General features: G+C 53.3%; 1 protein-coding gene across 1 annotated transcript in view; it reads right to left on the reverse strand.

The window, feature by feature from the left end:
• The window catches only part of SCRT2 (scratch family transcriptional repressor 2), a 36,477-nt gene extending 19,693 nt beyond the window's left edge, over window positions 1-16,784 (reverse strand). Inside the window, exon 1 of the mRNA XM_086929051.1 lies at window positions 16,461-16,784. Within this exon, the coding sequence (XP_086785177.1) occupies window positions 16,461-16,605 (145 nt within the window). The 5' untranslated portion in view covers window positions 16,606-16,784. The remainder of the gene's footprint in view (window positions 1-16,460) is intronic.
• Between the last annotated feature and the right edge of the window lie 459 nt (window positions 16,785-17,243).

The raw sequence follows: 17,243 nt of genomic DNA on the forward strand, positions 1-17,243 counted from the left end.
CGCTGTGCAGCCGGAGCCTGCAGGCCGTGCAGCCCTTTAAGAATCGCTTATGCAGTTCCGGCTGCCCCAGCGGACCTTTCACCGGGCTCGGGGAGGCTGCCGACCTGCCGAGCTCCACGCTTCGCCACAGCGGCTCTTCTCTTGTGCTGTGTCAGCGCGTGGGCCCTTTCTTCGAACGAGCCCACGTGTGACCAAGAAAAGCACAATTAATTTCCCCGGAGGCTTCATTAATCATCCTTTGACTTACTTTCTGGAGCCGCCTCTTCTCTGTGGCAGGCGGAGTGCTCGAGGCTCCGCCTGGAGAGCGTTCCGCCCTCGGGGCATCTCACTGCAAACAGCACTTCCCTCCTTCAAGCACTTTTGCAGCCTTGACCTATTTCTCACCTGCTCCTCTTTAGGTCTGGCTTTTGACAGCACAGCCTTCTTACAACCTATTGCTAACACTAGCGTGGCCTTTGGGTCCGCCCCTTTCGATTATTTGCATCTTCTTTTAAGACCAGACTCTATTAGCCATTGGCTTGAGGCTTGGACCCTCATTACGATGTCGGTGGAACGCCACCCACCAAAGGAAACCAGCTCTGCTGTAATCAGGCGTCGTAGCACACCCTGGAAGCATTCGGCAACCCGGGTGGGACCCCAATGATGAAGCATGTCACCTACCAGGTGGGTGAGTGAGGGTTCTTGTAAACACCCTATGGGTTCCCAGTCACTGACACTTTTGACGACTGGAAAGAGTGGGTGTTCTTAGACACTTAGACATTCCCACAAATCTGATGATTCCCGCATTACGTTACTACACAATGGGTAAATGTGTTACACTAAGCATATGTTAGAGGGTTTTTTCATTCCTGGTTAGTTTTTTCTTCCTTTTTCACGTTTAGGCCTCATAAAGATCTGTTTTTCTTTTTGCACAAAGCTCCCTGAACATTTATTACATAGCTCAGCTGTAAAGTTTATTTTAATGTAGGCAGCCCGTCAGATCTTAAAAAGACCAGCAACAGTACCTCTGTCTGGGACCACAGCTGTGTCTTTGTGTAGGATGATCTCAGCCTGATTAGACCCGAGACGCAGCCTAATGCAGGGATCCAGGGAAGGCCCAAGAGGATGAGACCCCTGTCAAATTTTGAAGGTGATAACTGAATATGGAAAATTCATTCTAGGAAGGATTATAGAATAAGGATATCCTGAAAATCTGGCTTTAATCTGACCTGGTGCTTTCTGGTCCTAGATTAACCCTCTCGTTTACTGAAGGTTGACTTGAGACACTTGACAGACAAACATAACTTTTTCTTATTGTAATCTTGCCGAAGGTTGCCAGAATAAACGATTAACCGCATTGCTGCGGCGGCTTTTCCCGCTGTGTGCGGTGTTTTTAAAAATACCGCGTTACATGACGAGCTCAGCTCGTCATCAGCATACGAGCGCCATAGCTGATGACGAGCTGAGCTCGTCATCAGCATCGAAGGTGTTAATAGGCTGTACCACTGAAAATTGAATGCAGCCTTTTCCTGGATGTCAGCCATTTATGTTGGATCCATATGTGGAGTCTATAAGAGCACTCTTTCCCGTGGAGCCCAAACAGACAGATGACAAGACTTTCCTGGGTGAAGAAGGAGCCTACAAAGAAGTAGGCCACCATGGTGGGTCCGCGTCCTTTCAGAAAATTATACCCAGAGTAATCTAGTGAACACTTCAATCATAACACAGGGTTGTTACATTTGTTTCTGACTTAGGTGATGGTTGAAGGCTCTATTGCAAAGCTGTATCCCTTCCTTTCCCACTTTTATGTGGTTGGTTATAACATTCCTGGATAAGCCAGCAGGACAGATCTGGCCAGGACCTTGAACATTTGGTAGATTTTGTAGTGGAACATCCTGATAGAGCCTTTTGTTAGCAGTTTGTTAGGGAGATACATGTCTGCTTCCGAGATATAGTCCCTCCAGGTACTGTGAAAGTTATTTAACCCTTTAAGTGCTGCCGTCGGCCAACGGTCGTCGCGAGCACTACCTTGCCAGTGCTGCGCACGACCGTTGGCCGACGGGCCAGCACCCGTTGTTCGAACGTTCAGCACTGGGTGCTGAACGTTCGACGCTGCGAAGGTGTTAACAATAGTTTCAGCCTTAAACAAATCCTCTCATAAACAAAGGACTGAATATTCTCCATTGTCACAGGTACCAAGCAGGAATCTGTTTCCCTTTAGAATGTAGGGTTAGGCATGACAGGGGTGCTTTAAAAGGGCATCAGTTTCTATTCAAAAGGAGAGAATGCTCTTAATTTTCACTGGCACTCTTTCTCTTTAGAACTGAGGACTCAGCAGGGAACAGAAGAGGGGTAAACTAAAGGGGGTCCCACTTGGGTTAACAACGAAGTAGGGGCTATTCGTAAGTTCTCACAGGTACTAATCCATAATGTGCGTTCCCCTATGATGGAGGCCTTGGCATGGACGGATGTGTTCAAGGAGTTTCCGCGTCTTATAACATGGAAGGAGGGGACATTCCTAAATTGCTACAATCAATGAATCAGTAATCTTATAAAGCAAAACTACTAACCTGTGCCTCAAGGCGCTACAGACCCCAATGAGAAGTTTCCTTGACCATCTTGAAAGGGGAAAGGAGACTGCATGTTGGGGTTTCGTAACAATTAAGGAATATTCTCTCTCTCCTTGTTAAAACAAGGATTCAGGAGTTAGCCTTCAACAGAGGTGTGACAGGAATTAAAAAGAGTGTCCCCATTCCCCTGAGCCACACTACTGTTTACCTCATTCCAGCCTTCATCCCTTTGACCCTGAATGAAAGGAAAGTGGCAGAGTTCTTGAAATCAGTCATTTCGCAACTGTCTAGCCCCAAGTGGCTCTAGACCCCCACTATCGGCACGCCCCCACTGTATTGCATGAACTATATTGCATGACAATATAATTACATACATGCCAAAAGACCCAATTTAGGCAGCAGAGTCTTTATTTTTAAAACCAAAAATGGCTTTAACTTTGCTTCCTCCCACCCAAAACCATCCGGCGTTCAATAACAGGGTACAGAGGTAGACAATGCACCCGATACAATATTCTTGTAGGTCAGGCTGCTAACATTGACCTTGATATTTTGTATTATTGCTGACCTTGATATTGTGTGCTATTATTGACCTTGATATTGTGTGCTAATATTGAAGTGATTAACTGCTCTGTGCTAATATTGCACTGATAGTGTGTGCTATTATTACACTTGGTATTGCCTGCTGGTATTAACCTTGATATTGTGTGCTAATATTTACCTTGATCTCATGTGCTATTATTGACCTTGATATCATGTGCTATTTATAGCCCTTGATAATGAGTGAAAATATCGCCCTTGATATTGTGCGCTATTATAGCCCTTAATATTGTACACTATTATTGCCCTTTATATTGTGTGCTACTATTGACCTTGATATCATGTGCTATTATTGCCCTTGATATTGTGCGCTAATATTGCCGTTGATATTGTGCGCTATATTAGCCCTTGATATTGTGCGCTACTATTGACCTTGATATAATGTGCTATTAATGCCCTTGATATTGTGCGCTATTATTGCCCTTAATATTGTGCGCTATTATTGCCCTTGATACTGTGTGCTAATATTGCCCTGATAGTGTGTGCTATTGTTGCCCTGATATTGTGTGCTATTGTTGACCTTGATACCCTGTGCTATTGTTGCCCTGATAGTGTGCGCTATTATTGCCCTTAATATTGTGCGCTATTATTGCCCTTGATACTGTGTGCTAATATTGCCCTGATAGTGTGTGCTTTATTGCCCTGATATTGTGTGCTATTATCGACCTTGATACTCTGTGCTATTATTGACATTGATACTACTTTACTATTGACCTTGATGTCGTGGGCCATTATTGACCTTGATATTGGGTGCTTCTATTGACCTTGGTATTGCGTGTTATTATTGACATGGCCACTGCATGGTATTATTGGCCTTGATATTGTGTCACAGGACCACAGTATTACTGCTGGAGAAATTTAAAAGTTCGAGAGGGAGCAAAGGAATGCTAAAAGGGGGCTCGGCCTGCAGCGTTTCGGCCCCCACAAACACCAGCTCCCAACCAACAGGCATCGATGCCGTCCTGAGGCAGAGGTGGTGAAGGTGGCACGCTCTCCAGCACACCCCATGCCAGCCTTAGACAAAGCATCAAAGCAAACCTGAGCCCAAGTCCTTTATGGGAAATGTTCATGATGTTATGCCACGTTATGCTATGTTGATTTGTACAGCGCACTAATCACCCGAGAGGGTTTCCAGACGCTTGGGCTGGGTGTGTCGATGTGTGGTCCCGAGGAGCTTCTATGACGAGCCAGGTCTTCAGCGTCCTGCGAGACTCAAGAGGTGAGGCGGGGGCTCTGATGTGTTGAGGGAGGTCGTTCCATGTGGTAACCCCTACACCACAGCTTGCATATGCTGGCAGGGTGATTCATAGCTAGTTTATCTAAACCTGGGGCCTCAATGCGCTTTACGGTAGCCGTGAGGTCCTTGAAAGGCTAAGAAGACCTGCAGGAACAAATAACGGAATGGGACAGGGCCTAACGGATTCTCCTCCAAACCTTCGCCCCGTTTCTGCTTCCGGTCCTTAAAGCCCTGTTATCTTGAGGGCCTGTTCCCTACACTGAAGGCCCCAAGCCTGCTCTCTTCCTGAACCTTTCCCAAGTGCCCTCCCACAACTAAACCACCAGCCTCCACCGTGGTCACCTCTTGGCTGGACCACTGCCTGTTCTATCCAGTAGCGCTTTCCTGCTTCAACCCGCTCTACTGCTGCTTGGAGGACCACCCCAAACTCTGGCTTCTCATCCAGTAAGATTGCTATAGGTCTCATTGTTTAGAGGCATGGAGCCATACAGGCCCGAATTCAATAATAGACGGCCGGGTGCTTTCTGGATGTTACATTCCCGGCTCACTTCATCAGATCCAGTTGCAGTAGCATCTGAAAACAATGATTTGTTAAAAAAAAAAAAAAAGTCAGGGCTGCCGCATCGTGTCCTTGTTGACATAGAGCTGTCTGATAACCTTGCCCAGGGGGGGACACAAGGTCAGGAAACAGGGTTTCTGCCTTATCCTGAGGGCTGATCTTGTGATTGCAGCCTTCATGACCCTCCCACTCAATCAATCAATCAATCAGTGACACTTATAAAGCGCGCTACATACCCGTGGGGTCTCAAGGCGCTGGGGGGGGGGGAGCCGCTACTGCTCGAACAGCCAGGTCTTCAGCTTCTTCCTGAAGGAGAGGTGGTCTTGGGTCAGGCGCAGGTCGGTCGGGAGGGAGTTCCAGGTCTTGGCGGCCAGGTGGGAGAAGGACCTTCCTCCTGTAGTCGCTCTTCGGATGCGGGGGACGGCGGCGAGGGCGTGGTTGGCTGATCGGAGGTGGCGTTTGGGAGCGTAGAAGTTGACTCGGCTGTTGAGGTAGCTCGGGCCTTGGTCGTGTAGGGCTTTGTGTGCGTGGGTGAGGAGGCGGAAGGTTATTCTTTTGTTGACGGGGAGCCAGTGAAGGTCTCGCAGATGTCCGGAGATGTGGCTGGTTCGTGGGATGTCGAGGATGAGTCTGGCTGAGGCGTTCTGGATCCGCTGGAGTCTCTTCTGGAGCTTGGCGGTGGTCCCGGCGTAGAGGGCGTTGCCGTAGTCCAGTCGGCTGGTGACGAGGGCCTGGGTGACGGTCTTCCTGGTCTCGGTGGGGATCCACCAGAAGATCTTCCGTAGCATGCGTAGGATGTTGAAGCATGCCGAGGAGACGTTGTTGACTTGCCTGGTCATGGAGAGGGAGGAGTCCAGGATGAAGCCCAGGTTGCGTGCATGGTCTGTCGGTTTGGGTGCGGTGCCCAGGGCGGGAGGCCACCAGGAGTCGTCCCAGGCGGAGGGAGAGGAGCCCAGGATGAGGACCTCCGTCTTGTCCGAGTTCAGTTTCAGGCGGCTGGTCGTCATCCACTCGGCTACCTCTTTCATCCCTTCGTGCAGGTTGGCTCTGGCGGCGGCGGGGTCGTTGGTCAGGGAGAGGATCAGCTGGGTGTCGTCGGCGTAGGAGATTATGCTGAGGTTGTGTTTGCGTACGATGGCCGCGAGGGGGCTCATGTAGACGTTGAAGAGGGTGGGGCTCAGAGATGATCCTTGGGGGACGCCGCAGATGACTTCGGTGGCCTCTGATTTGTACGGTGGTAGGCGGACTCTCTGTGTTCTCCCGTCGAGGAAGGAGGTGATCCACTCCAGCGCCTTGTCCTGGATTCCGACGTTGCTGAGGCGCCGTACTAGGGTGCGGTGGCAGACCGTGTCGAATGCCGCGGAGAGGTCTAGGAGGATGAGGGCCGCTGTTTCTCCATTGTCCATCAGGGCTCGGATGTCGTCGGTGGCGGCGATGAGGGCGGTCTCGGTGCTGTGGTTGGCTCGGAAGCCGGACTGTGAGGGGTCGAGGGATCCGTTCGTCTCGAGGAAAGCGGCCATCTGCTTGTTGACGGTCTTCTCGATGACTTTGGCTGGAAACGGGAGGAGCGAGATGGGGCGGTAATTCTTGAGGTCGGTGGGGTCCGCTGTTGGTTTCTTGAGTAGGGCGCTGAGTTCGGCGTGTTTCCAGCTCTCGGGGAAGATGGTGGTGTCGAGGGATGTGTTGATGATGTCTCGCAGGTGGGGTGCGATGACAGCGTCGGCTTTGTTGAAGACGTGGTGAGGGCAGGGGTCGGTCGGTGATCCGGAGTGGATGGAGTTCATCGTGCGGATGGTGTCTTCGGTGCTGATCGGGGTCCAGGCGTGGAGGGTGGTGGTGGGGGGTGGTTGTTCGGTCATGGTGTGCGTTGGTTGGTTGTTGAAGCTGTTGTGTATGTCCGCGATCTTGTTGTGGAAGTATGAAGCCAGGGAGTTGCAGAGGTCTTGCGATGGGGTGATGTCGTTGTTTCCTGCGCTGGGGTTGGAAAGCTCTTTGACGACGTTGAAGAGTTCCTTGCAGTTGTGTGCGTTGTTGTCCAACCGGTCCTTGAATGCTGTTTTCTTGGCGGCCATTTGAGGTGGCGACCAGCTGCGTGACGCGCTCTACAAATACATTAAATAACCCGTTGCCTTCGAGAAATGCACGTGCATCGCTGAAGCAGGCGCAGCACCGACCGAGCTTTCTTGCCACTAACAGCGCGTGCATGTTAAAGCTTGAGAGACAAAGGCCGGCGGTAATGACGTGTCCACGAGTGCTTCCACCCACGTGCTCGTGTGCTTTAAATGCCCGGCTGCAAGTGCCCGTTCCACCCTTGCACCCCGGGGACAATGGCGCCCCTCCTCGGCCCCCAGCAGTGCGGTGGGCTGCGCACAGGTGGTAAGTCCTTCCTTAATGTCCTTTCTTCCTATCCCCCTCCCCCCCGCCCTGTGTACAGAGCGCCGTCACACGCGGCCTGCTCGGGGAAGAAATGCTTCCCTCAGCAATTTTTCACACTTCCTTGGAACGCCGAGCAAGGTTATTTTCAGAAGAACAGCCTGAGCCCGGCGTCTATTCTTGCACTCACCCCTCCCCCTCACCCCTCCCTCGCTCCACCTCTCTCTCCGCGTGTGACTGAGTCTCGCTCGCTCTCGTCTCCCGGTTCTCTCTCATTCACCCCCCCCTCATTCTTTCTCTCTATCTATCTCTCCCTCCTTTCTTTCTTCTCCCCACTCACTCCCCCCTGCATCTTTTCCTCTCTTTCTCTCGGCGTGTGAGTGAGCCTCGCGCTCTCTCCCGCCTTCTGTTTCCTCTGCACGTGCCCCCTGTCGTTCTTTTGTGGTCTTGCTCTCTTTCTCGATCTCCCCCTTTCTTGTTTTGCTTCCTTCGCTCTCCTGTCACTGTATATCACCCTCTGTTACCTCTTTCCCTCCCTCCCCTCCCTCTGTTTCTTTTTCTCGCCTCTTCTCTCTGCCACATCTTTCCCTCTACCTCTCACCCTCTCTCCCTCGCCATCTCCCCCCCTCTATTCATTCTCTCCCTTTCTTACCCTCGTTTCTCACCCTCTCGTTCTATCCTTCCATCTATCTCCACCTCTCTCCCTCACCTCTCGCCCCCTTTATTAATTCTGTTCCTTTCTTACCCTCGTTTCTACACCTCTCGTTCTATCCTTCCATCTTTCTCCACCTCGTTCCCTGTTGTCTCCTTCGCCCCCTCACTCACCCATTCTGTCTGTTTCTGTCCCCCCCCCCCCCCCTCACCTCAAGTCTCCATAGGCTCACTCAACCCATTAGGGCTTGTAGCAAATGTTTTGAATGTTTTCTGCCTTCTAGGCACTCTTTTGGCCCCTCACAGGTACCGTAGGGGCTGCTTCTACCTCTATAAGATGCAGGGGCCCCTGGGCCAGCGAGGGAGTTCGAAGGTGAAGCCGCAGCCCACGGAAGTGGCGCACAGTAGAACCGCGTGTGTGATCCTGGGCTGGTGACAGAGAGAGGGGGAGGGGCCTGAAGGTCAGAGCTGGGGTTCACTGGCGCAGGAGTGTGTGTGATCCAGGCATACACAAGGGGGCGCTGAAGTCTAGCAGTGAGATGCACCAGCAGAGCTTTGTCTAGGGTGCAGTCATGAAACCGGGAGGGCTGGAAGTCAGCATTAATGCACACTGCTGGAAACTGCTGGTGTGATCCATTGAAGATACACGGATGCTCGGGGTCACGCGTGAAGTGCATTAGCAGAGCTGCGCGCGTGACCCTGGATAGCAGGGTCAGGATTGAAATACATTGACAGAGGTACTTGTGTCTTCCCAACCATGGCACGCGCAGGTGTGTGTGTGTGGGGGGGGGGGCACAGGTCCTGAGAGAGGTGCTGTGTGACCCCAGTGAAAGGAAACCATGGTGCTGAACGCCGGGAGTGGTGTGCAGTGCACCCCTCTCTCTCTTTGTTCCCCCACCACTCTCTCTGTCTCTCTCTCTCCCTATATCTCCGTGTCTCTCTCTCTCTCTCTGTCTCTCTCGCTTTTTCTCTGTCCCTCTCTTTGTCTCTCTCTCTGTCTCTCTCTCCCTCCTCTCTTTCTCTCTATATCTCTGTATCTCTCGTCTCTGTGTCTCTCTATTTCTGTCTCCCTCTCTCTCTCTCTCTACCACTCCCTCTTTCTCTCTATATCTCTGTCTCTCTCTCTCTCTCTCTCTCTCGCTCTGTCTCTCTCTATGTCCCCCTCTAACTCTTTCTGTCCCTCTCATTGTCTCTCTGTATCCCTCTCTCTCCTGCTGTCTCTCTCTCCCCATCTCTTTCGCTCTATTTCTCCCTCTCCCCATCTCTCTCTCTCTATCCCTCTCTCCCTGTCTCTCCCTTTCGCTGTATATCTCTGTCTCTCTCATTCTGATTTTCTGTCTGTCTCTCTCTATCTCCCCCTTGTTCTTTCTCTGTCCCTATCTTTGTCTCTCTGTCTTCCTCTCTCTCTCCTTCTTTCTGTCTCCCTCTCTTTCTCTGTCTCCTTATCTTTCTCTCTCTATCTCTGTCCCGTCTCTCACGCTGTTTCTCTCTCTCTCCCTTCCTCTCTCTCTGTCTCTGGTTTGCTCTCTCTGTATGTGGCACAACACAGAGAGAAGAGGGCATGTGGCCCCTAGAAAGCAGACATTGGGCAGTGAGTGGAAAAGTAAGCATGAAGTACAAAGGACGGGACCAGTGTTAAGTAAGCCTAGGTGGAGTTTGAGGAGTTCCGCTCAGAACTCTGTTTAGCGACCAAAAAACTCTGCGGCTCTACGCAGAGTTCCGCAAGTGGTGGAGTGCGCTTGGTAATGACTGTTCGCGTTGATTTTCAGCGCTGGGTGCTTATCCTGCACTGGAAAGTTAACTGGAACAGCATCATGCGCAGCGCAAGAGGGTGATGCTTCTTTTCTGCCTCTCGAGTAGATTTTCTCCCCGAGCTGCAACTTTTTCAACGCAAACCGAATGTTTCTCAACACGAGCGGTCGCGACCATCCGCGACCACACGCATTAAGAAATACGATGTCTGTGTTGAGAAATCTTGAGTGGAAGTGGATTTTTCTTGCTCGCGATCGCCAACTTGGCGTTGAGGAGCATGAGCGAGCAAAAATCTCACCGGAGGTGAATTTTCCTCGCTCGTGCTCGCCAACTTGAGGTTGGGGAGCACGAGCGTGGAAAAAAACTCCACTCCGCTATGCCGGAGCAGAGTTTTTCGGAACCCCGCAGAGCGCGGAGTGGGGAAAACTCTGCAAACTCCGCAAGCTGAGTTCACCACCCGGGCTTAGAGTTAAGAGGGAACTGGAGTAGAATTGAGAAACCTTGGGGTACAAAGAGCAAACGCCAGAGAATGGGACCTGAGGCAAAGAGGAAGTGGGTAAGGGGAACAGAGAAAAGGGACCTGTAGAAACAGACAAAAGGGGCATGAGGCGCAGAAGAGCATGGCACTGGGCACAGAGAAAGTGGGCATGGGCAACAGAGAAAGGGAGCCAAAGTGAATGGAGGCAGAGACAGGGGGATTTTCAACACAAAGGAAGGGGGGAGCATTGGGACAGATATGGGGACCATGAAGGTGAAAGGGGGATGCTTGTGGTACTGAGGAAGAGGGGGGTCACATGGAAAGAGCCTCTGTTAAACAGGAAGAGGCCTAGGGTACAATGGAAGATATAAAACTGAACTTTTAGTGATTGGCTCTTCCCCCTCGATCTGGACGTCGGCCTGGTGGCCCTTCGACCTGGGTCCTACACCTATTCCTTCTGTTACAGTGAAAAACCTGGGGTTGTCCTGGACAATAACCTCTCATATTCCCAACATATTGGAAATGTGGCTGGTAAATGCTATGGCATACTAAAAGTTCTCCGCAAAATTCTAGACCTACTACCTATCACAGCGAGAAAAACATTAGTTCATGCCATGGTTACTTCTCATCTTGATTATGGGAACTCTCTGCTATGTGGCCTAAGCAAAAAAGGCCTGAACCAACTCCAATGTGTCCAAAATGCGGCTGCCAGGCTTGTCTTGAACTTGCCTAGGAAGTCGTCTGGGAAGCGTGCTTTACATACCTTGCACTGGCTCCCTATTCGGGAACGCATTTGGTTCAAAGCCATGTGTATAACCCATCATATTGCACAGGGCAAAGGCCCAGTCTATCTTCAAAAGATGCTGACTATATATCGTCCCAAACGCCTTTTGAGAGCTATGGGTAGCATGCAATTTTTGGCACCCCGTATTCGTAAAGCACGGATGGGGGGTCGTTCTTTTAGGTATTTAGCCAGCAAACAATGGAACGAACTCCCCATTGAACTTCGGATGGAACCTTCGGAAACGCTGTTCCGGCTTAAACTTAAGACCCACTTGTTCCCTAAGCACTAGAATCAGGGGGTTCCTGTCCTTCTGTTCCCCTTCCCCCTCTGTGAGTCTGTGTTCAGGAGTCCTTGGGGACTGCATCCACAGCGCGGGGACGCACTGTCTCCTCTAGTGCAACCAGGCGCTTTACTAACGTTTTTATTATTATTATTATTATTATTATTATTATTATTATTATTATTATTATTATTATTCCTGGGCACAGAAGGGGTACAGGCCACATAAAGTTCTCTGGGATGAAGTGGGAGAGGTCATGGGTCACACAGGGAGGTTGATCTGTGCACAGAGGGAGAGGGCATGTGATGTAGATGACACAGAAAGAGGCCTGGGCTACAAAGAGGGTCTCAGGGGACAGAGGAAGGGGGCTGGAGCACGGAAGCAGGAACAGGAGTTATGAAGGAAGGAGCCTGGGACAAAGAAGAAGTGGAAGAGGGTACAGGGGAAGTGAGCACAGCTAATGGCATACGGGAAGGAAGAGGGGCATAGAAGCAGGGTTGTGAGGAACTGAGGAAGAAGCCCTGGGAGAAGCACAGGAGGAAGGCCCGCTGCAAAGGGCGGATAGCACGGAGCTGTCAAAGAGCACACATGGAGAACCATGGAGCACAGACAGAGAAGCATGGAGCACAGACGGAGGGACCATGGAGTACAGACGGAGGGAGCATGGAGCATAGACGGAGGGAGCATAGAGCACAGACGGATGGAGCATGAAGCACAGATGGAGGAGCATGGAGCACAGAAGGAGGGAGCATGGAGTACCGACGGGGGGAGCATGGGGCACAGACGGAGGAGCATGGGGCACAGAAGGAGGGAGCATGGGGCAAAGACAGAGGGAACAGGTAGCACAGACGGAGAGAGCATGGGGCACAGATGGATGGCGCATGGAGCACAGGCGGCGGGAGCTTGGAGCACAGACGGAGGGAGCACGGATCACAGGCGGAGGAGCATGGGGCACAGACGGAGGAGCATGGGGTACATACTGAGGGAGCATGGAGCACAGACGGAAGAGCATGGGGTACATACTGAGGGAGCATGGAGCACAGACCGAGGGACCATGGAGCATAGACGGAGGGAGCAAGGGGCACAGACGGAGGAGCATGGAGCACAGAAGGAGGGAGCATGGAGCACAGATGGATGGAGCATGGAGCACAGGCGGAGGAAGCTTGGAGCACAGACTGAGGGAGCATAGAGCACAGATGGATGGAGCATGGAGCACAGACAGAGGGAGCTTGGAGAACAGACGGAGAGAGCATGGAGCACAGACGGAGACAGCATGGAGCACAGGCGGAAGGAGCACGGATGGAGGGAGCATGGAGCACAGACAGATGGAGCACATGCAGGGAGCATGGATCACATACGGAGGGAGCATGGAGCACAGGCGGAGGGAGCTTGGAGCACAGACAGAGAGAGCATGGAGCACAGACGGAAGTAGCATGGAGCACAGATGGAGGGAGCACGGAGGGAGCATGGAGCACAGACGGAGACAGCATGGAGCACAGATGGAGGGAGCATGGAGCACAGGCAGAGGGAGCATGGAGCACAGACGGAGGCGCATGGAGCACAGAGAGAAGGAGTCCTAGGGCACAGAGGGAATGACTCATAACACACAGAAGGAGTTGGCCTGGAGCACAGAGGGAGGAGGCCTGAAGCACCGAGAGAGTCTTAGGGCTTACAGGAGGGTAGCCTGGGGAACAGAGGGAGGTGTTCTGCGGCACAGAAGGAGGAGGCCTTGGGCACAGAGAAAGGGGTCCTGGGACATGGAGGGAAAGAGAACTGGGGCTCAGAGGGAAAGAGTCCAAAGCACAGTGGAGGGGGCATACATGGAGCAAGCCTGTGGCACAGTGGTATGGAGCCTTGGGCACAGAGGCATGGGTCCTGTTGCACAGAGGCAATGGTCCTGTTGCACAGAGGTAAGGAGCCTGTTGCACGGAGGTAAGGAGCCTGTTGCACAGAGGTAAGGAGCCTGTTACACAGAGGTAAGGAGCCTGTTGCACAGAGTCAAGGAGCCTGTTGCACAGAGTCAAGGAGCCTGTTGCACAGAGGTAAGGAGCCTGTTGCACAGAGTCAAGGAGCCTGTTGCACAGAGTCAAGGAGCCTGTTGCACAGAGGTAAGGAGTCTGGGGGAGTCTGGGGCACAGAAGTAAGGAGCCTGTGGCACACAGGTAAGGAGTCTGTTGCACAGAGGCAAGGAGCCTGTTGGACAGAGGCAAGGAGCCTGTGGCACGGAGGTAAGGAGCCTGGGGGAGTCTGGGGCACAGAAGTAAGGAGCCTGTTGCACAGAGGTAAGGAGCCTGTTGCACAGAGGTAAGGAGCCTGTTGCACAGAGGTAAGGAGCCTGTTGCACAGAGGTAAGGAGCCTGTTGCACAGAGGTAAGGAGCATGAGGCACAGAGGCAAGGAGCCTGTTGCACAGAGGTAAGGAGCCTGTTGCACGGAGGTAAGGATCCTGAGGCACAGAGGCAAGGAGCCTGTGGCACACAGGTAAGGAGTCTGTTGCACAGAAGTAAGGAGCCTGTGGCACACAGGTAAGGAGTCTGTTGCACAGAGGTAAGGAGCCTGGGAAACAGAGGCAAGGAGCCTTTTGGACAGAGGCAAGGAGCCTGTTGCACGGAGGTAAGGAGCCTGTGGCACACAGGCAAGGAGCCTGTTGCACAGAAGTAAGGAGCCTGTGGCACACAGGTAAGGAGTCTGTTGCACAGAGGTAAGGAGCCTTGGGTACAGAGGCAAGGAGTCTTTTGCACAGAGGCAAGGACCATGGGGCACAGAGGCAAGAAGCCTGTGGCACACAGGTAAGGATCCTGGGGCACAGAGGCAAGGAGCCTGTGGCACACAGGTAAGGATCCTGGGGCACAGAGGCAAGGAGCCTGTGGCATACAGGTAAGGATCCTGGGGCACAGAGGCAAGGAGCATGTGGCACACAGGTTGGGGCTTGTAATAAGAGGAATTGGTGAGGCACAGAGGAAGGAACATGAGGTACAATGGAAGGGCCCCTGGAAACAGAGGAGAGAAGGGGCCACAAACGAAGGGCTCTAGGGCACAATGGAAATGAGCCTGGTTCCCAGACTGGGGCAAATGAGGAACAGGGAGAGGGGACCTGTGGCCTGGGGCCTACAGGATGCAGCATGCCGCATGCCATATAGGGGAAGAGGTCGCGGGACAAAGCGGAAGGGGACCCCGGGGCTCAGGGGAATGGGAACACGGAAGGGGCCTGGGACTAAGAGGGAGGGGCGGGGGGCACAGGTGAAGGAGGGCCGGGGCCCGAAAGGGTAGTCCTTGGGCATGGCCGAAGGGAGCATGTATAGGACACAGATGAAGGGTCCGGGGGCCCGGATGAAATGAGATGGGGCACAAGGAAAGAGGCCCCGATCACAGGGGCATGATGGGAGCGGCCACGGGGGGTGAGGGGGGGGGGGTGAAGAGCAGAGGCGTACTCCTGCGTCACAGAGGTGGCGCGCGAGGAGTATAGAAAGATGTGAACACAGAAAAGGGACCAGGGGCACGGAAGACGTAGGGATGGGGCAAAAATGGAATGAGCACGTGACACAGGAATGGACACCAGGCACAGAAGAAGAAGGACTCGTGTGGGGAGGAAGGGATTGGAGCCCAGAAACAGGGGATGGGACGGGGGGGGGGGGATGGGAGAGGGGGGTGCGGACAGAGAAACGACCTCCGCAGCACCTGTGTTATATTCCCCAGGGGGGTCCCCACCAAAGCCACTGTACATCTGCAAGTCGGTCATCCAACGTGGAACTTTCAAGAACCCGCACCACACTTTGTCGGGGCGTCATTTTGTGTTACGTCACTGGTGTGTTGACCAGAGGAAAGGGCACTACTGGTATACTGATGATGAGAGTATGTATCACAGAGGCACAGAGGAGGAGTGGACGAGGCACTGAAGAGAGGGGAAGGGGTACAGGGACGAGGGCATGGGGTCAGAGGGGTACGCTTGGGGTCCAGGGGTCGATGCATGGCGCCTCAACGAAAGGAGATGGGGCAAAGAAAAGGATTGGGACAGAAAGATTGGGGACACCGGCCCGGAAAGCTTAGTTCTTGGGCACAAAGGGGGGTCTACTCCCCCAAAAAAGGGCCTGGTACAGGGAGGAGAGGGCCTGTGGCCGGAGGAAGAGTGGGTGAAAGAGGGGGATTGGGTACAGAGGAAGTGAAGGGCACCGGGGCAGGGAGGGAGCGGGTGTGAAGGCATGGAGCTGGGGAAGAGGGCTTGGAGCAGAACGAATCTAGGCTACAGAGGCAGTGGGCTCAGCGGCAGGCTGCACCCCCCCCCCCCCCCCATTCTGTACTCTCCAAGCCTGACCCAGACTCCCCCATTTTTAGCCCAGCACAGTGCGGGCCGCCCCACATACCTCCACAGCCCAGCACTGGTATAACAGCCCACCACAGCTCCCAGTTCACACTGCCCTAGCCCCGGGGCTCCATCGCAGCCCCATACACCCAGAAATAGTAACGTGCCATCGAAGCTCGGGATTGTCGTCACAGCCCGCCACAGTTCAGCACACCTCCCACCCCAGTGCACTTTGCATTTCTCCTCTTCACAGCTCGGCGCACACCACCCCACAGCCCATGCATTACACTGCTCACTTCCCAGTGCAGCTCGGCACACCTTTCATGTACGAGGGAGCGTTCTATTACTTCTCATCACAGCCATGCACACCTCCCACCTCAGCCCCCCTCGCCCCCCCCCCTACCCGTACATTCACGAGAGGAAGGAATAACCACATCCTAGTTCAACATGCCTTACATCACCACCCGACCCATCGCAGCTCCCATTAAAGGCCCGTCCGTTCCTCAGAATAGTCCAGTGCACGTGCCATCAGACAAGGTGTCCATGTGCCATCAGGCAAGGTGTGCATGTGCCATCGGACAAGGCGTGCGTGCACGTGCCATCGGACAAGGTGTACACGTGCCATCACGTATCTCAAGATAGTTCAACATGCCTCCCATCACAGCCCACCTCCCGTTACAGGCCAGCACGCATCCCCCATCGTGGTCCAGTGCACACCTGTACGCCCCCATCACTTCCCTGCACTCCCCATTCTAGCTCTCCATCTCCCATCGCAGCGCTACACGCCTTCCCGCACAGCCCGGCAGCATGTTGCGCATAGCGGTCCCGAAGCGCGGGCACGCGCCTCTTTTAATTCCCATAAACCGAACCCCGCACCCCCGGAAACAAAACAGCGACTCACCATGTTCGCTCTCTGGGACCCCCAGGCTGCTGAGCGTCTGGCCCAGCACGTAGGAATCCTCCAGCAGGTGGTAGTTGGGGGCGCCTCCTCCGCCAGACTGAAAATCGTCCAATTTAATCTTTTTCACGAGAAACGAGCGCGGCATAATTCTGCACTCGGAGATGCTTTAATAAAAAATGTCCTTCTTGTGACCCCGTATGCAGAAATCGTGCCCCCTGCAGACGGGAGCAGTGACGGGAGCCCGGCGCTTGCTGCAGGAGCCCTGGATTCAGCACTGGACAGCGCCGACTTTTCCTGCAGTAGCCGGAGCGCGGGAGGGAAGGAGGGCGGAGAGCGGCCTGGTGGGAGGGAGGGCGTCGCCTGAACTAGCTGAGCTCAGCAGCGCCGTCGTTCTTTATATGGGGGCTCCGGCCCGAGATCAGGTGGTGCTATGCGATGGAGCTGGTTAGCTCCCTAATCCATCAAAAGTCCCCCAGGACAATCACCACATTACCAATGAACCGGCTGCGCGGGGAGGAGGGGCGCGAGGGGGGCACTTGCCTCAGACAAAAACACTGATACGTCAAGAGCCCTCCAAACAATGGGGGCCAGGCTTGGGAAGAGGTACCTACCCCCGCTACATCGGCAGAAGCGGCGTGAAGGCAGCAGTACTGTCACCAACACGGGAAGAACATAACAAAGACTTGTTTTTGTATAGCGCCTAAACGATAACACAACTTCGTGTTTTATCCAGCACTAGCTGCTGCAGATTTTTCTTTGTAGCGCAGGGAATAATAACGGGTA

This window comes from Lissotriton vulgaris, chromosome 7 (assembly GCF_964263255.1).
Source record: "Lissotriton vulgaris chromosome 7, aLisVul1.2, whole genome shotgun sequence".
NCBI lineage: Eukaryota > Metazoa > Chordata > Amphibia > Caudata > Salamandridae > Lissotriton > Lissotriton vulgaris.